Source organism: Microtus pennsylvanicus, chromosome 2, assembly GCF_037038515.1.
Source record: "Microtus pennsylvanicus isolate mMicPen1 chromosome 2, mMicPen1.hap1, whole genome shotgun sequence".
Lineage (NCBI taxonomy): Eukaryota > Metazoa > Chordata > Mammalia > Rodentia > Cricetidae > Microtus > Microtus pennsylvanicus.
The window spans coordinates 62,792,552-62,811,554 of record NC_134580.1 but is presented as its reverse complement, the minus strand read 5'-3'; the positions used below and the strand labels follow the sequence as shown (position 1 = coordinate 62,811,554).

At 47.3% G+C, this 19,003-nt stretch overlaps 1 protein-coding gene across 2 annotated transcripts in view; it reads left to right on the top strand.

Annotated features, from left to right (window-relative positions):
• The window catches only part of Grhl2 (grainyhead like transcription factor 2), a 124,741-nt gene that overhangs the window by 89,192 nt on the left and 16,546 nt on the right, over window positions 1–19,003 (top strand). For both annotated transcript variants that reach the window (XM_075961180.1, XM_075961179.1), the window contains exons 9-11: window positions 12,639–12,797; window positions 15,114–15,201; window positions 15,615–15,754. In XM_075961180.1, coding sequence (XP_075817295.1) covers window positions 12,639–12,797; window positions 15,114–15,201; window positions 15,615–15,754 — 387 coding nt within the window. The remainder of the gene's footprint in view (window positions 1–12,638; window positions 12,798–15,113; window positions 15,202–15,614; window positions 15,755–19,003) is intronic.

Here is a 19,003-nt window from a genome sequence, read left to right as displayed (position 1 = left end):
TGAACTTGGGTCCTGGGGAAGAGCATTGAAGGCTCGATTGCTGAGCCGTCTACTCGGCCCCGTTTGTCTGTCTCTTTTCCAGCATTTCTGTTTCCTCTTAGATGTTTAGCGGATGCTGTTGTTGAGACAAGGTCTCAGCAGAGGCTGAGCATGGACCCTTGACTGCCCTTCTTCCATTTTCTGTGCTGGGATTACAGGCATGTGCCGTTACACTGTGCTTTAATATGTTGGGCGCCAAGCATAGGACTCTGTAAGCTACACTTGGGGCACTGGAGACGATGCAGCGGTTAAGAGCACTAGTTACTCTTGTAGAGGACCCAGGTTCTATTCCCAGCACCCACCTGGTGTCTCACGACCACCTGGGATGCCTTTTCTGAGAAATCTGTTACCTTCTGAACTCTAGGGCATGAGCCATACAAGTGGTACACACACATATATGTAGGCAAAGCCCTCCTATACATAGAATAAAATAAATAGATCTGAAAAGTAATTTTTAAAAGGCTCATGGTCATGATGAGCCTTTCCCAGGGCATGCTTCTAAGTGGGCAGTGCTCTCCCCCTTGAACGGCAGAAACCACACTGTAAGAAGAGATCACTGGACCCCAGACATGTGGCAAGGTGTGCAAATATTGGTTTTCAGGATGCACAAAGCGAGAGCCAATGGGCCGTCTAAAGGAGACCATATTTCCGAGTGACCGAGGTTCTAACTTTGCTGATCCCCGACCCCATAACCCCTAGTAAGTTGATGTCTTTGCCTGGGGGCTTCTATGGTACTTGAGAGACTGCCATTTGCACAGCCATTGCATCCCAGCATTGCTTAACTTGGGCCCGATTCTAAGCAGGTTATCTGATAGAGAGTATTATGGGGCATCCCATGGTTTCAAAAGTAAAGAGTGCGCTGGGAGAGGCTCCTGGGAGAGGTCTCGAGAAGATTGAGTTACACACTGCCAAGCAGGGCAAATGGTGTTTTTATGTGTTTGCTGGGGTGTGGTGTGGGCGGAGGGAGCTTTAAAAGGGCAAGGCAAACATTTGCTGGAGTCTTTGGTATTGAACTTAAACAAAGCCATGCCTTTGTTCCTCCTTTATAAGGTAAGGGCTGACGGGAAAAGCAAGGAGGCTGGAGCGAGGGCTTGTGAACTGGGAATAATCTCTTCTTACAGTGTGGAGTAGCCATGGTTTCTGCCGTGCATTCTGCTTATGGCTCTCAGCAGCTATGAACTATTGTGCAGTGCAGGGAGTTGGATTACACATTTGTATTTCATGACCCAATGGTATGCGCTTGTGTGCACAGTGACTGATATTTGCTCACCAATTACTCTATCCCAGGCGCCTAGCCATGCCAGGCTTTTATATATATTATCCAATTATTCGTGTTTCTAAGCAGGTGACATTTTTCATTTAGCCAACAGGTGATTTAAGGTTAGCTAGCTTCCCTCGGTAACACAGCAAATGCATACATGAGAAGGCCACGATTTCACGCCTAGGTTGTGTGTGCTCCTCCTGAGGTGCTGCTCTCTGCTGGGAGAACCTTGAAGCAACAAACATCCCCACTCACTGACAGGGCTTTCTCTGAGGAAGCACTTGAGGTACCAGTTAGGAAGATGGGGTTTGTGGCCAGTTAGGACAGACCTGGGACTGAGATGGACTTCTAGGACCCCTGCCTCCATCTCCCAGCCCTGGGGTTGCAGGCAGACACCATTGTGCCTGGCTCTTGATTTTATTTTCTCTTCTGTCATTTTTCTGTATCTTTTATTTTAAAGGTTTAGATAAGAAATTATAATAATATGGTTAACGACACAAAACCTAAGCCTAGATCAACCCACTACTAATGCTTTTCCAGGTTTTCTCAACCCCCAGCCCCCACCTAACTTGTTCTGCACTTCATCACTTCTGTACTTTCCGTGTAGATAGAGGATGCCCTTTCCGTGGGATCAGGGAAGATTGAAGAGAGGGCTGAGCGATCTGCTGCATCTTAGGGGTTAGAAAGATGACATGCCAGATGGGGAAGGGGAGCTCAGACACTGGAAGGCTCAAGAGCAGGGTCTATGGAGCCCAGAAGACAACAGAGTCTTTTGTAAGGATGCTCAATACGGATCATCTGTGGTGGACAGGAGACAAGCGGGCAAAGGCTGGCCGGAGCAAGGCTTTGGAAATGTAGGGAACCAGGAGGCAGGGAAGGAATGGGTGGCGAGTAAGGAGGCTGCAGACGAGGACTGGGAAAGAGGAGGATGAGGAGGAGGAAGAGCCAGTCAAGAAAGCCGACCCAGTTTGGGACACTGTTAGGACGCACACTTGGGCCTCACCCCAGGCCTGCTGAGTGTGGAACTTTGGGGGTGGAGCCCCCAAACAGGAGTTTTAATAAGACTTGCTAGTGATTGAGGGGAACTCGGATTTGAAAACTCATGTCTATAAAGATGTGGCTGAGAAAGCCTGCTCTCAGCTGAAGAAAGCAAACTTGATGGTGAATCCATATTCCCGTGCACATTGGTGTGCAGATTTGTGTGGTTATACAGAAATATGTAGTTTAAGCAGTGCCACCGTGTCTGAGTTTCATTAAATTGAATATTATGGTGGCACTGAACCCTGTTTTGTGGCATCGCTTATATACTAAAGGTTGATAACAGCCTAATGGGAGAAATTGCCAATCTATATGTAAGTACTTTTAAACAGCAGAGAATGATCAGATTCATTGCTCAGTAGAAGTGAGAACCCGGACTGTATGTAGTCTCTGCTGCCACCCCCGCCCCCTGCAGAGAAAAAGCCAGGAATTTGCATATCATGTCAATGCTTACCCGGGAGCAAAGGAGTCAGAAAGCGTGAAATTTGCCCTTTTGTACCTTTTATATTCAGATCAGGTTCAAGCACTACAAGCCTAAGTTTTAAGAGCTGGGGATATGGCCAAGTTGGAAGGCTGCTTACCTAGCATACACAAAGCCCTGGTTTTGATCTCTGCATCACACAAACAAGGAGTACATGAGGTCCTTCCAGAAAGAGTGAGAGAGAGAAAGAGAGAGAGAGAGAACAAGAAAACAAAACCACCAAGAAGTTGAGTGAGCCATATGTGGTGACGCACGCCTTTAATCGCAGCACTCAGAGGCAAAGGACTGTTAGTTAGGCAGTGACTCCTAGGTCTTCCTTGCCCCAGTTTGCTGCTGTGCAAGACCTGCTGGGGTGGCAGAGCTCAACAGGGCATTTAAGTCTAGTGGAGGCTTCTGACTTAGATATCTCTCCAGCAAATTTCTGTGGAGAAGTAAATTTGCTGTTTTAAGAATAAGTTTACCTCAATTTAGTGTTTGCTTGTTAATGAGACTTTTAAACAGATCCATGTTGGAGTCATCTGAGGTTGGCTTCACTAACTCCCTGAGGGAGAACCAGGTGGTGCCCCCTGGGAAAGAGCTTGCACTGGGGCCCTTGTGGGGCAGAGGGGGCTACCCGACCAGTGGACAGGGAGGCCTGGTTGACTGTGCCCTTGTTCTGAGGATGTGCATTTGCAGAGATGAGCACCACAGAGGCTGGCTTGTGGGCAGTGCTGTGTTACCGGGATGGTGGGGGAACTCTGTGGATTTTACTGCATAGCCCTTTCCAGTTTAAAAATATGACCTCATTTAAATACCATAGTACCAAGGTGGGGGTTGTTGGAGCTGCTTAAAACATAGGGTCTGAAATCAGAAGGGTTGGCTGAGGGAGCCTTCCTTCCTTCCTCCCTAGATCCCCCCTCCATCTCTTTCCTTCCTTCCTTCCTTCCTTCCTTCCTTCCTTCCTTCCTTCCTTCCTTCCTTCCTTCCTTCTCTCCCTCCCCCCTCTTTCTTTTTTCTTTCTTTTTCCTGTTTGTGTTTGTGCATTTAATCTTGCTCTCAGTTATAGAGAAAGTTGGCCTCTGGAAAACCCTGCACTGTAGGTCAGTCCTGCCTTGGAGAATTTTAGCTTGGAAGCCCATTTACTCCAGGCCTCTTGAGTGAACACTTCCTGCTCTTTGCTGGCCCGAGTTTTCTCACTGTCGGCTTACCTGGGGTGTGGGCCCTCCCTTTTCAGAGGCCCATGGCTTTTCCCAGTCTCTCTCCAGGCCTCTAACTTGGTTCTGTCACCTAGATCTACTTCTCTTACTTGGCCCCAGGGCAGCTCCAGTACTGGTTGCATGAGTTTCTCTCTGTGCCTCTTCGCAGCCCTGTTCCACTGCAAGTCTTTCCCGACTTACCCCCTAGGCATCCTGCACACCCCCCCCCCCCCCAGTTCCCTTTATCTCTCCCTTATCCCGCAGTTCCTTCTCTGAATTCTCACAGCAGGTATGGTCTGGGTTGTTGGACTTGGTTCCTGGTTATGCTTGTTCCACAACACTGACTAGACCTGGGAACGAACACTGCTTTTCCCCCAGAGCAGGGTCTGCTGTTATAGTACTCTGTACTGCTCATCCGTCTAGAGGGTGTGAGCGTGTGTGGATGGGGAGGTAGTTAGATGGAGAGACAGACGATCGTACTGAATATGTAGTTGGTACTTAGATGTTAACGCATCCATCGGTAGGTAGATGGGCACACAGACAAGCAGTCAGATAGCTGCAGAGAAGACACCGGGTCACAGTGGACCCCACGCTGTGACCCTGAAAACTTCAGTTGTTTATGTCAGCCTTGGCCTCCAGGAGTTATTACTTATGAAAGACTGGGCATAAAAGGGAAAAAAGCATATTTGGAAAAATAATTTATGTTCCCTTATCTCATTGAGTAAATATTTTCTGAGGAGCCCAAGCCTGGCATAATGCAGCTGATTTGAGGCCAACAAAGAGTTCTTCTTACGGGCTTTTAGCCAGCATGGAGCACACAGGTAATTAAACGCTAAACAACAAACAACAGATTAAATTGAAATACTAAGTGTATGAAGAAAACAGTAAAGAGAAACTTGGTAGAACGTGCTTCTGGTTGGGAGGGAGAAAAGTGACTCTGGGTGGGGAGGCCGGAGGTTGGTCTGTCTGAAGAGTTAGCACTGAACCAAGAGCTGAAAGAGGAGGGGGTGTCCTGTGCTCCCTGACAAGGACAGCAGGGGGTGGGGGCGGTGACCCTGATGTGCTCTGGAAACAACAGCAGCAGATGGCGGAAGAACTGGAAAGCCACGGTGGAAAGCGAGAGTGTGTATTCAGCCATACCAACGGCACGTGTCTCAATTGTTATTGCATCTGCACTCGTATAATCTTATCAAAGTGGATGAAAAAAATGACAAAATGTATGGAAGTTACCTAAAGGTGTGTAGTAAGAGGCAAGAATGAATTTTAGCACTTGGGAGTCAGAGGCAGGAGGATCTCTGAGTTCAGGCCGGCTTGGTCGATGTAGTGTGTTCCAGAACAGCTAGAGCCATATAGTGAAACCCTGTCTAGGGAAAGATAAAGGGAGGGAGAGGAGGAGGAGAGGAAGAAGGGAGAGGAAGAGGCAGCAAGAACAAAACAGAGCAGAATAGGCAACAGCACTCTTGTGTGTTTACATGTCAGTTTTGAAAGACTGGCTTCTGGCCTTACACCTGCTTCTCAGTGCACGCCTGTGCTGTGACTGTGGCTGATGCCTGTGTGGTTCCTTAGACAAATGCTTTAAATTTCAAGCTGCTTTCTAAGTCAATTAAAGGTAGGGTCAGTTGCTTTACTGGGAAATCCCAGAACCACAGTGGTTCTGAAGCCCACAGGAGGCCGTTTGTTTTAATAAACCTCCCCACATGCTTGGCGCATAGCTGAGTTTGAGACTCTGCAAAGTCTCTTGTTTGCTAGAGGTCACAAAGCAGGAATTGCCACTCACATGTGGCAATTGTCATTCTCATGTAGCAATTGTCACTCTCATGTAGCAATTGTCACTCTCATGTAGCAATTGTCACTCTCATGTAGCAATTGTCATTCTCATGTAGCAGTTGTCATTCTCATGTAGCAGTTGTCACTCTCATGTAGCAATTGTCACTCTCATGTAGCAATTGTCATTCTCATGTAGCAGTTGTCACTCTCATGTAGCAATTGTCATTCTCATGTAGCAGTTGTCACTCTCATGTAGCAGTTGTCACTCTCATGTAGCAATTGTCACTCTCATGTAGCAATTGTCATTCTCATGTAGCAATTGTCACTCTCATGTAGCAATTGTCATTCTCATGTAGCAGTTGTCACTCTCATGTAGCAATTGTCACTCTCATGTAGCAATTGTCACTCTCATGTAGCAATTGTCATTCTCATGTAGCAATTGTCACTCATGTAGCAATTGTCACTCTCATGTAGCAATTGTCATTCTCATGTAGCAATTGTCATTCACATGTAGCAATTGTCACTCTCATGTAGCAATTGTCATTCTCATGTAGTAATTGTCACTCTCATGTAGCAGTTGTCACTCTCATGTAGCAATTGTCACTCTCATGTAGTAGTTGTCACTCTCATGTAGCAATTGTCACTCTCATGTAGCAGTTGTCACTCTCATGTAGCAATTGTCATTCTCATGTAGCAGTTGTCATTCTCATGTAGCAGTTGTCACTCTCATGTAGCAATTGTCACTCTCATGTAGCAATTGTCACTCTCATGTAGCAATTGTCACTCTCATGTAGCAGTTGTCATTCTCATGTAGCAGTTGTCACTCTCATGTAGCAATTGTCACTCTCATGTAGCAATTGTCACTCTCATGTAGCAGTTGTCATTCACATGTAGCAGTTGTCACTCTCATGTAGCAATTGTCACTCTCATGTAGCAGTTGTCATTCACATTTTTATTTCTAAAACATCAGGTGCTTTTCCAGGGAAAGGCGTCTAAGCACATTTAGAAACGATCTGATTCACTCTAAACCTGTGAGGAAATTGGAATGCTCTCTACTATTTGCCTGAGTGCTCATGATTTAATTAGTTCTCCCGAAGGCGGGAAAGTGTGCTTGTACAATTAGAACACACCGGGAGAGTGTGCTTGTACGATGAGAACACACCTGAGGTTTGGAAAGTGCGGTGTGGAAGGAGAGGCCTCACAACTGTCGCGTGTGTAACTCAAATGCCTGCGGTTATTTACCTGGTCCATCTGTTCTCTGTTTGGTCCGAGCTCCTGCTGACGGTAAAAACAGCTTTCCGTGCTTGGCATCTGGATGAACATTCAGTGGGTGACCTCATCCCTTGCCCTCCTCAAACCTAACACGTTTACACCAGGTTCCTTGTAGGTGAATTTCCAGAAAGTTGCTCTCGTGTTTGCACGCTGCCCGTGGAGCTGGGACATGGTTGGGTTTGCAAGATGAAAGGGACAAGTGAGTGCTTATCAGTTCCCAGGCCTTCCATTCTGTGCCTCTCCACCCTCCCGCCCCCCACTTTGGTTAAAGTTCAACCATTTGGATTCTGAGTGTGGCACAGCCGGGCTGAGATGGATGCCATTAGGCACTGCCAGCTCTTTCTGTGGGCTCTGTCTGCAGGAGAAGGAGCGGTGCTGAGCAGAACATCGCACCCTGCCTGCTCCACTCACTGAGATGCCAGCGCAGGGTTGCACAGAAGGCAAACTCCTGCAGGTTACCTTTTATGGGATCAGGATGCCTCGAATCTGTGCCACATGGGGCCTTCTGTGGAGACCCTTTCTATTTTAAGAGCATTGAGTCTAAATGTCTCCCCATGGAACTCAATTGACTTTTAAGGACTGTGTGTCCCGGGTGACTGACTTTTATAGCTTCTGCAAGGACGATTGAGTCTATTTATTGTGGTACATTGTCAGTGAGCATCCCATTGGCTGTCGATGACCAGGCTACTTAAGTGGTCCTTGTAAGTAGTAATGATCTATTGCTCTAGCTCTCTTAGACTTGCAGCAGAGAGATCGTAATTAGCACCTTCTTTCTACCTAGCATGTAGACCCACAGTGAATGGGTGTGTAAGTTAGAGCCCGCCATGAATAAAGCCCAGTCACGTAGGAAATGTCCACCAGAACATTAGCTTCTCTTCTACTAGGTAGGCCTTTTCACAGAGTGGGGGAAACACACACACACACACACACACACACACACACACACACACACACAGTACTGAGGTGCCGCCATCAGGAAGATCTCTGTGAAACACATGGCCAGAATTAGGGACAACCATACGGTTCAGCAGAGTGAACATTTAATTTGCTGACACAAAGCTGCATTCTGGCCAAGATAGCCGCATTGCCAGCAGTAAAAAAAGTCAAGTGTCCCCAGAAAAGGACACCTCTTTCCTGACATGCAAATCAATGGTCAATGAAGCCATTGTAATCTCTAAGGCACCAACCAGCACGTTGCTTCTCACCCCATCCCACCCGTCTGTTGTGGTTCATGGGCCCGTAGCTTATATGTTTGTGCTAGCACAGCCTCAGGAAACTCAAGGCATTTGAAAACATTTGCCCCTTGAGTGGAGTGTTAAATAGAATTTCTCTGCCACTCAGGGGCTCTCCAAGCCTGGAGGTAGCATTCTCTGTTACCGTGACTGTTAGGGACAACCAGCTTCTACTCTGGAAGCCTCCTGACGGTCATAGTGTTTAAGAGTCCCCACTACTCAGGCATTTGTGTCGTTGTTGATCTCACCCCCTCCTCGCCCCTGTTCCTTAGAATTTGTGAGGCTCCTGCTCAAGCCTGTGTTCCTGTGGCTTATATCTAACTCATATCCTCAAGGCTAAGAACTTCATGCCTGGGGCCTCTGCTCCATCCTCCCCTGAGCTGTTAGCTCTACGAGGCCGACTTAGCATCTGTCTCTATTTCTAATGTCCCAGCACTGTATGATCCATTGTGTGTTTCCATGGATTCTTATAGACAGAATAAATAAATGGAAAGAATACATGAGTGAAATGAGTATATATATTTAAGGTATCTTTCATTAATATAAAATTAATATAAATTAAATAATATCTTATTATTTAAGATACACAAATGATATTACAGGATCCATATGAAGAATAAGGTATGGAAATTAACATATTTATTGCCTTATACAGTTATCCTTTCCCTTCATGCATGTGTGTGTGTTCTGCATGTGCACACGTGCACCCATGTCTGTGTGTAAAGGAGCTAAAATTCACTCATTCTTGTTGGGCATGGTGCCTATAATTCCAGCTCTAAAGAGTCTGAATTGAGAGGATCATATGTTTAACACCAGTTGGTTCTAAAGAGCGAGTCCCAAGTCCCCGTGACCTTGGGATACAGAGGCAGAGCCTGTCTCAAAACCAAAGAAACAGGGAAAAATTTAGTTCTTAAACACAAATCCAATCAACCTCTCAAAGCACCCACACACTAGATCTCTCTAGATCTTTTCTACTGATGAGACAGAAAAAGTCTAGAGTGATTCGTTTTTTTTTTAGGCGGAGGCTGGAAAGGCGGGTGCCTGTGGCACAGCCGGCAAAGTTGTGGTGATTGGCACAGAAACTTGTCAGCTGTCCCGGTGCCTTGCTAATGCACCCGAGATTACAAGGAGGGGGTCACAGTGCATAAAGAGGTGTAAAGCCTTGGAAATTAGATGCCTGGTGGTGCAAATTACCCACGTCTGTGGGGCTTCAAGCAGCAGGACGGTGCTTAGGAGAAATGGAAGGTCTTTGTCACCCTGCAGGGATGTCATCCTGAGCATCTCACAGGAACACGAAAGGTCTAGGTTTTGACATCCATCAAAAGCCCAGGGGTCAGAACTTTTGAAAAGTTGTGTTATACGTAATAAATACATGCCCTGTTCTTCCCCGGTGACTTTTGTTGTTTTTCTGTCATTCTCACCAGAATCTTTTCTTTTTCTCTTTTTTTCTCCTTCCTTTTCTGAGACAGGGTTTCTCTGTGTCGTCCTGATGGGAATCATCTTGAAACGGTGTGTCAGTTTCTTGTGTGTCTGTGACCAGAACAGTTGCTTCTCTGAGTTTCAGAAGGCTTCAGTCCATTGTGACTGGGATGCATCACGACAGGAGCATGTATCAGGGGCTGTCACATCAAGGAAGGCAGAGAAGCAGGGGCTGGCTGTAACCTTCAAAGGCTTAGAGACCTAGTTCCCGGGTCAGTGCACCTCCCAGCCTCAGTTAGCACTCACACCCTAGTCTCTGGAGAATTACAGATCCAAACTATGACAAAGGGCATCTTTTGACTGTGACCTGTCATTGTGTAGAACAAGGGTCATTTTTGCCGATTTAATCGCTCATTTACACCCGCCCTCTGTCTCTACACCCTTTACAGTGAAACTCGTTTTTATTCGGTTAATCAAACGGAACCTTAAAAACGGGCTAGAGTTTCCCACCTTATTGGGCTCCCGTCATTTCTATTATAGGTGTTTTGTTTTTGTTTTTTGTTTGAAGGTTTTAAAAGTTTTTATTTTGTATTTCTTGATGCCACATGCTGTGAGGATTTTGTTCTTTCCCTCTGGCAGAACCTTGCTCTATTTCCCAGGTTGCACTGGGCCTCACAATCCCCCTAACTCAGGCCCTCTATTGCTGGGATGGCGGGTGTACTGCCACTTCCTGCCGATGGGAGGCAGCCGATGCTGCTGTTATTTTCCATTTCCTTCCATTGCCAGCTCTTATCCTTTCCTACTAACATGGAGATTGGTGTTCAGGTTTCTTCTGCCGGCAGAGGCTTTTCAGGTGCTTTAATGGGACCGTGGAAAGCTGAAAATGTTGAGTGACCTGTCTGAGGTCCCTTAGCTTTCCAGTGCTCGAGTAGGGGCTGCAGTTGGGCTTTTGACTTTCATCTAGTGGGCTTTCTGCAGGATAGGTCATCTGTCTAGAGCTTTGTGAGTCTCTGTTCTTTGCTAGGCATTACATTAGGTGCCCGTCAGATTAAATAATCAATTATCCCAGCTCCCACGCTTCCCAGTCTAGGAAAACAAAGTTTTATATAAATACAACGAGGTTTTAGTATTGCTGGATTAAAACGGAAGTTTTTTCTAGTTCAATCTTTCCTCCCTCCCTCCCTCCCTCCCACCTTTCCTCCCTCCCTCCTTCCCTCTCTCTCTCCCTCCCTTCCTTCCTTTCCTGCTTTCTTGCTTTCTAGTCTTGCAGGTCAGAGGCTAGGGAAAGTTATACTATTAGAAATGACAACTTAGCTGGGCAGTGGTGGCGCACACCTTTAATCCCAGTACTTGGGAGGCAGAAGCAGGTGGATCTCTGTGAGTTCGAGGCCAGCCTGGTCTGCAAGAGCGAGTTCCAGGACAGGCTCCAAAGCTACAGAGAAATCCTGTCTTGTAAAAAAATTTAAAGTGGGGGAAGGGAACTTCTTTGATTAGTTAACTTAATGAAAGTGTGCCCGAGTATATGTACGCATGCATGTATGCATAGTTAACTTAATGAAAGTGTGCCCAAGTGTATGCACTCATGCATGTATGCATAGTTAACTTAATGAAAGTGTGCCCGAGTGTATGCATGCATGTATGCATAGTTAACTTAATGAAAGTGTGCCCGAGTGTATGCACGCATGCATGTATGCATAGTTAACTTAATGAAAGTGTGCCCGAGTGTATGCACGCATGCATGTATGCATAGTTAACTTAATGAAAGTGTGCCCGAGTGTATGCACGCATGCATGTATGCATAGTTAACTTAATGAAAGTGTGCCCGAGTGTATGCACGCATGCATGTATGCATAGTTAACTTAGTGAAAGTGTGCCCGAGTATATGTACGCATGCATGTATGCATAGTTAACTTAATGAAAGTGTGCCTGAGTGTATGCATGCATGTATGCATAGTTAACTTAATGAAAGTGTGCCCAAGTGTATGCACGCATGCATATATGCATAGTTAACTTAATGAAAGTGTGCCCGAGTGTATGCACGCATGCATGTATGCATAGTTAACTTAATGAAAGTGTGCCTGAGTATACGCATGCATGTATGCATAGTTAACTTAGTGAAAGTGTGCCTGAGTGTACGAATGCATGCCACGTGCACACAGAAGACTGGGACTACAGGTGTGTGCCACTACTTCTGGCTAACAAGAGGCCAGAAGATGGTGTCAGATCTCCTAGAACTGGAGTTACATCAATTGTGAGCCACCACCTGGGCCCTGGGACCCAAACCCTGTTCGTCTGAAAGAGCAGCAGGTGCTCTTGCTGCTGCGCCGTCTCTCCAGCTCCAGAAGGGATCACTGATATGTGGGGAAAGCAGTGTTTTAATTAACTCACTCATGGCTAAGAGAGTGCGGCTTTGCTGATGTCCTTTCTGTAAGGCTGTTTAAATTGTCTATTTAAAGGTCAGATATGTAAGCAAATTGTTCAGAAGTTTCTAGTGAATATTTATTTTCTAACCGGGGTTTCTCTTTGTAGCCTTGGCTGTCCTAGAACTCATTGTGTAGACCAGGCTAGCCTCGAACTCAGAGTTCTACCTGAGTGTGTGCCACCACTGGGCTTTTTTTTCCTTTCTTGCCAGGATGTGGTAGGGCCCATCTTTAATCCCAGCACTCAGGAGGCAGAGGCAGGTGGCACACTGAGTCTGAGCCCAGCCTGGTCTACAGAGTGAGTTTCAGGACAGCCAGAGCCACACAGAGAAACCCTGTCTTGAAAAAAGAGAAGTTTACAGCCAAATACTACATACATTTGTACATTCAGCAGGGTCTATGGGAAGGTATTGAACATCTGTCGTTGTCCTGATAGGTTCACGTCAGACTTTCGCTCTACGTGTCTGCTTGCGTCACTCTGGAGATCCTCTGTATGGCAGTTCATGAACTTTCTTCTTTTTCTCCCTCCTCCAGATTTTCATCACCGTGAATTGCTTGAGTACAGATTTCTCCTCCCAAAAGGGCGTGAAAGGGCTTCCTTTGATGATTCAGATCGACACATACAGTTACAACAACCGCAGCAATAAACCCATCCACAGAGCATACTGCCAGATCAAGGTCTTCTGTGACAAGGTGAGCAAAGACAGCAGCTTGTCAGGAAGGTACTCTGGTTATGACTGGATGCTGTTTGATGGCCTTCCTCCCTTGTCTGTTCGTGTCTAAGGAATCATTTCTCAACCACACGGGAGTGCTAGTCTTTCATTCCCAGGGCCTATTAGATAGTCAAGGTATCCCCAGTCTGCTGCCCTTTGTCTTGGCTGCTGCTATTCTCAGCATGTCTGCCCTTCTAACCATTAATTTAGTGGCTGGCATTGGCCTATGGCTTAGTCCTCAGGCTGCTAAAACAAAATACCACAGGCTAGGTGGTGTAAGCAATGGAAACCTATCTTTACAGTTTGGGGGTTTGGAGCCTAAGACCGAGGAGTTCAGTCCCTGTGAGGGTCAGGTAGCCATAGGTCATGGAGATGGCATCAAAGGTGGCCTTGGCAAAGTTGCCCCGGGTGGCAGTGGTCCTGGCTGATGTGTAGCAGTCATCAACACCAGCCATCATAAGTAGCTTCTTGGGCATGGGACAGAGATGATGCCAGTCTCTCAGGGCAGGCATGAGACACATCAACACAGAACCACTTCAGCCTGTCACCTTGCAGGGAACAGTGTGGGGCCATTCCCTCGGTAGCCACTCCACTCAGGGACAATGGAAAGCTTGGCCAAGATGACTCCTGGAAAGGCAGTGACTGCTTCCTTGGACCACTTAACACCCAGGTCAGCATGACCACTGCAGTCCTCAGTAGTGACCACAGCCTTGAACCTGGTCCTCATAGCAGCGTCTGTACGGGCGTGGTCTTCAGAACCCAGTCCTTCAGGGATGCATCTAGAAAAAAGTCAGTAATCTTAGGTTCCTTAAAGGGGTGGGGAGAGCAGGTGGATCTCCAGGGACTCCAGGTGGCCAAGTGTGGTGGTAGGGATCCACTCCAGGTCTTCGCTTTACCTCCACAAGCCCTGAGGCCTCTACTACCTCAGTCCTGGAACCAACCTGATCCCTGCAGAGGCCTCTGTGGCCTCCCAGCCTGCTCTCTGGGTCTTCCCACTGCATCTGCATCATTTGCCATATGGTGTTTTCCAGAAGAGAAGGAAGACAGACAGACAGACAGACAGACAGACACACACACACACACACACACACACACACACACACACACACACACACACACACATTTCCTGAGACAGAATTTTTCTGTGTAGCTCTGGCTGTCCAGGAACTCACTCTGTAGACCAGGCTGGCCTCAAACTCACAGAGATCCGCCTGCCTCTGCTTGCTGAGTGGCACTGCCCGGCGGCAATAATTTTTAAAACAATTCTGGACTACTCTCGTAGAGCAGTATAGACAATACCCTAATTTAAAAGTAAATTTTCTTGGGCTGTATCCCTCTGTATTACTTACTTTTTCTCTTGCTGTGATAAAATACCATGACCAAAACAATTGTTGAAGAGTTTACTCTGGCTCTGGGTGCAGAGGGTTGAGAGTTTATCTTGGTAGGTGAGGTGTAGCAGCGAACAGCGTGTATCAAAGTTGGAGCAGGTTGAGAGATCATGTTCAGTGCAGACATAAAGCAAAGCGAGAAACTGGAAGTGGGTGAGGCCCTAAACTCTCAACATCCACCCCCATAGTGCACTTCTTCCAGAAAACCTACCACCTTCCCAAACATCATCACCAAGTCTCCAAATCCCCAAGCTGTGGGAGCATTTCTCCTCAGATCACCCTGCCATCTGCTGTGATAGCACGGGCGACCTAAAGCAGCTTATGGAAGAACAGGTTTATTTCATTTTACACTTCCAGGTCACAGTCCATCACAGCGTGAAGTCAGAGCAGGAGCAAGACCCAAATCTGTTTTAGTAGAACACTAAATTCTACAGAGCTCCCTACACATAGCTAAGTGCCCTGTATGCACCTCACAATGCTGCCTTTTCCCATTCCAAGCATGCATATTTTGGAGATCCTCTTGCAGAAGGGAGGATGTCTGTCTTGTCCCAGACTCAATGTGCCAGGGCCTCGGCGACTCTGTTAGAGCACCGAGTTACTCGGTAGGCAACACCTAGCTAGAAAAGTTAGCTGGCTCTTTCCTCGTGGATTCGAAACTCACGGTCATGAAATAGGTGTGAGACAGAAAGAGGAGGCAAGCTGGGTCAGTCGGCATCTATCCCAGGTCAAGAGTGCAGCCTACAGGTCTGAGGGTTGCACCACAGGGAGGGAACCGAGGCTTCCCATCTTCATGGTGCGTGTGTGTGTGTGTGCGTGTGTGTGTGTGTGTGTGTGTGTGTATGTGTGTCAATATCCTTGTATGCTCTGAGAACATACCTTGCTTGGTCTCTCCTTGCTTTCCCTGTCAGGGAGCAGAAAGAAAAATCCGAGATGAAGAAAGAAAACAGAACAGGAAGAAAGGGAAGGGTCAGGCCTCCCAAAGCCAGTGCAACAACTGTGAGTCACCCCCACCCTCACCCCAAGACTGCCTGTGCTAAGGGGAGATCCCAGCCAGCAGGGTCCTATGGGAAGACAGGCAGAAGGAGGCTGTCTGCAGGGGAAGGTGCAAAGAAATGCCCAAGAGATGGCCTGCTTTGCCCTTGCAGGAGTGGGGAAAGGGGAGAGGCTTGGGGTCGCACTTGATGTTGGGTGGGGAGATGGGGGTCCTTCATATGGAAAAGTCTCACACCCAGGACTCCAGGGCGAGCAGCAGGAAGTGGAGGAACTTTCACTCCTCCTGCAGAACTTCCTGGAAGCCTGTGCTCAACGCATAGTCATGTCTAGGGCGCCGGGAAAGCTTCTGGGGAGAATATGGCCGAGCATTCTCAGCCACATGGAACCCTGATGGTGGACTCTGTGGTTGCCCGCAGCCTCTGACGGGAAGCTGGCCGCCATGCCTTTACAGAAGAAGAGTGACATCACCTACTTCAAAACCATGCCCGACCTGCACTCGCAGCCCGTGCTCTTCATCCCGGATGTTCACTTCGCAAACCTGCAGAGGACTGGACAGGTAGGACCCCTGCTCAAGCCCTCCTGGCGCCCTCCTCGCCTGTGTTGGCGCTCTGGCAGAGCCGACCCCAAATAAACACCCTCGTGTCTAGCAGCACAGGAAAGTCGGTACCATTGCGTACAAAAAGATTTCTTTCTTTTTCCAGAAAATACTATCTTGAGAAAATACTCACATTCTAAGGCAAAGAAAGTGTGAGCTGTCATTAGAAAATTGTAGACAAAGCAACATATAAGCCTATAAATTCTGCTGAGTCTAGCAGTGCTATCAGGGCACACACCACCACCTAGTGGTGAAAAGTAAAACTATCAATAACTTCCTACATTTGTGGGGGAGGTGGGATGAAGATCTTGTCAACAATTTTTTCCTAAGTAATTAATAGTTCTCACTGAATGAATAAATCGTTTCTCATCTGAAGGATGAAGAAATCATATAGTAGCTCTTCCTTCAAAAACCTAAATTCTATGGTTTTATTTTCAAATGCCGTGAAGGATTTAAAACCAAATAAATGTTCGATAGGTCATGACTGCTTAGTTTTGTGGAAGTGTAGGCAGAAGCTGCGAGCTCAGTGATGAACACTATATATCCACAGGAGAACTAATTATGATATTGTCCGATGAAAACAAAAAGCAGGGTACCAGTGTGTCTGCGTCCTGTGCTCCAGGGCCGCTGAGCTGAGCTGCCCGCTGAGCTGGTGATGGCCGAGCCCTCTGCAAGGGAAAGTTTCTCCCTTTTCTTCATTAAGGGTGGAGAAAAATAAAAGAGGTTCCTTAGTGTTGGCCAGAGTGGCTTTGGCCACACTAACTGGGATTTTAATTTTGCATTGATTGGTTCTCTTTTGGATCCAGAGTCCTTGGGTGAAAGGACTGTTTTGAGAAATAGAAGCATAAAGGTAGACTCAAGGCCCCTCCCACTCTGAGTGCTGGGGTGGACCTCAGTCTGAAGGAGAAATATTGCTGGGGTCTCCTCTTTCTGGAGAATGTTTGATGTAGTGACGGGGCAGCTATACAACGAGAGGGCTTTAGTGTGTGTGTGTGTGTGCGCGTGCACACACACATGAGTGTCTGCGCATGTGAGTGTGTGTGCACGTGTGTATGTGCCCGCGCGCGTGTGTGTATGTGTGTCTGTGCATGTGAGTGTGTGCGCACGTGTACCCACACGTCTCTCCCTGTTCATGATAAAATGTGGTGATAAAGCCGGGCGATGGTGGCGCACGCCTTTAATCCCAGCACTTGGGAGGCAGAGGCAGGCGGATCTCTGTGAGTTTGAGACCAGCCTGGTCTACAGAGCTAGTTCCAGGACAGGCTCCAAAGCCACAGAGAAACCCTGTCTCGAAAAAAAAAAATGTGGTGATAACTATACCCATGCTTTCTGTGTGGAGTGCATTTCTGCTAAGAAGTATTTTACATTTCTATCTTGCCCTATTCCATTGAAACCAAGACATAGGAAAGGATTAATACTGTTCAGAGAAGACAGCAAGAATATGTGTATGTGAGTGTGTGTGTGTGTGTATGGTGTGTATGTGAGTGTGTGTGTGTGTGGTGTGTGTGTGCGTGTGTGTATGTGTGGTGTGTGTGTGTATGGTGTTTATGTGAGTGTGTATGGTGTGTGTGTTTTCTGTCCCCTTTTTAAAATGTCCCCAAGCCTGTAGCTGGGAGTGAGGTCCCCACATCTTGCAGAAGAGCAATAGCTAACAGAGTTAAACCCTTTTGCTTCCGGTCACAACTCTGGCTGTGGTGCCACGTCACCCTTGAAAGTTGCCTGATGTGTAATCTCTTGGCAAGATGTCTCTGAAATACACAAAGCCCTAAATGAATCTCAAGAGGAATAGTGTCCCAGCCTGGTTGGTCTCATAGCCCTGGGTGGGTGCCCCTCAGTGTCACGCCCAAGGCAGACTCTGAGGAAACGCGACCTGGAGAGTTTGTTGTCCTCACCAGACAGAGCAGCCTAGCGGCTTGGTACTGCTTGACCTAAGCCTACTTCACAGCACCCTGGGGTCCCTGTGCCCCTGGATTCAGAGTGAGTGTCAGAAGCGCGCCTTACTGGAGGTCTGGGCAGCTACACTTGGCTGTCACTTGTCTGACCTGTGAATAGCCTGCTGTCAATCACTTTGCAAGGCAGAAGAATGGAACAGAGGTTATCTGGAGCTTTTAAATGTTGCTTTCTGGGAAGAGCTAGGTGCTGAAGAGGTCCTTGAGGCAGAAGGATGCTGCACTGAACCTTGGGGTGCTGAACACAAAGCTTTTACATTCATGGCTTTCTGTTCAAAAAGAAACAAAATCCAATATAACAATAGTCATAAAAAAAGTCTAAGAGGACAGAGTTCTTCTCCACATCCGAGCTGCTCGCTAGAATGACTCAGGAGCATTTCCGGTACCTTTGTTCGTTATGTAACTAGGCCTGGGTTTGTCGACACCCCCAGTGCTGCTGGAAGCCCTGAGAGGGTAAGGGAGGGAGGCTGCCAAGGTCCAAATTGGGTAGGGACAGTGCCAGCTTTAGAAGAGACTACATGAATGTTCAAAACTGATTTGGGTATTCTTGACCACCCAAACACATACACAGATGCAATTCACAAAAGGCCCACTGTTAAGCTTTAGAAATAACAGGGGTAAGAGCCTATACTACCACAAGGGACCCTCTGTACTTTTCCATTATTCGGAAGGGGGCTTCACCTTTTCCTTTTCCTTTTTCCTTTCCTTTCCTTTCCTTTCCTTTCCTTTCCTTTCCTTTCCTTTCCTTTCCTTTCCTTTCCTTTCCTTTCCTTTCCTTTCCTTTCCTTTCCTTTCCTTTTTCTTGCTTTCCTTTCTGGTTTGGGTTTCTCTATGTAACAGCCCTGGCTGTTCTGGAACTCCCTCTGTAGACCAGGCTGGCCTTGAACTCACAGAGATCCTCCTGCCTCTGTGTGTGCCACCGCTGCCCAGCAGGAGGCTTCACAAATTGACTGTGCTTGCCCCTGAGTTCTCCTAACAACACTTGCCTTTGGAAAGCTACTCTTTGCCACGTGACCTTTACAGCCTGAAGGTAGATAATGAATGAAGAAATGAAATAAAAGGAGGAGGACATGGCTACTCCTAAAGTATGGAGAAGATTTTATCATAGATGTAAGGGAGAAAGCAGGTAGAGGGAAGAGTCCAGGCCGAACATGGCTGGCAGTCTAAACCAGACCATGAGAGGAAAGACGGGGAGGGAGAGCAAGAGAGGAACCACCACCCAAGAGATGCATCCAGGGCCAAGAGGCCGGGAAGAGCAGTG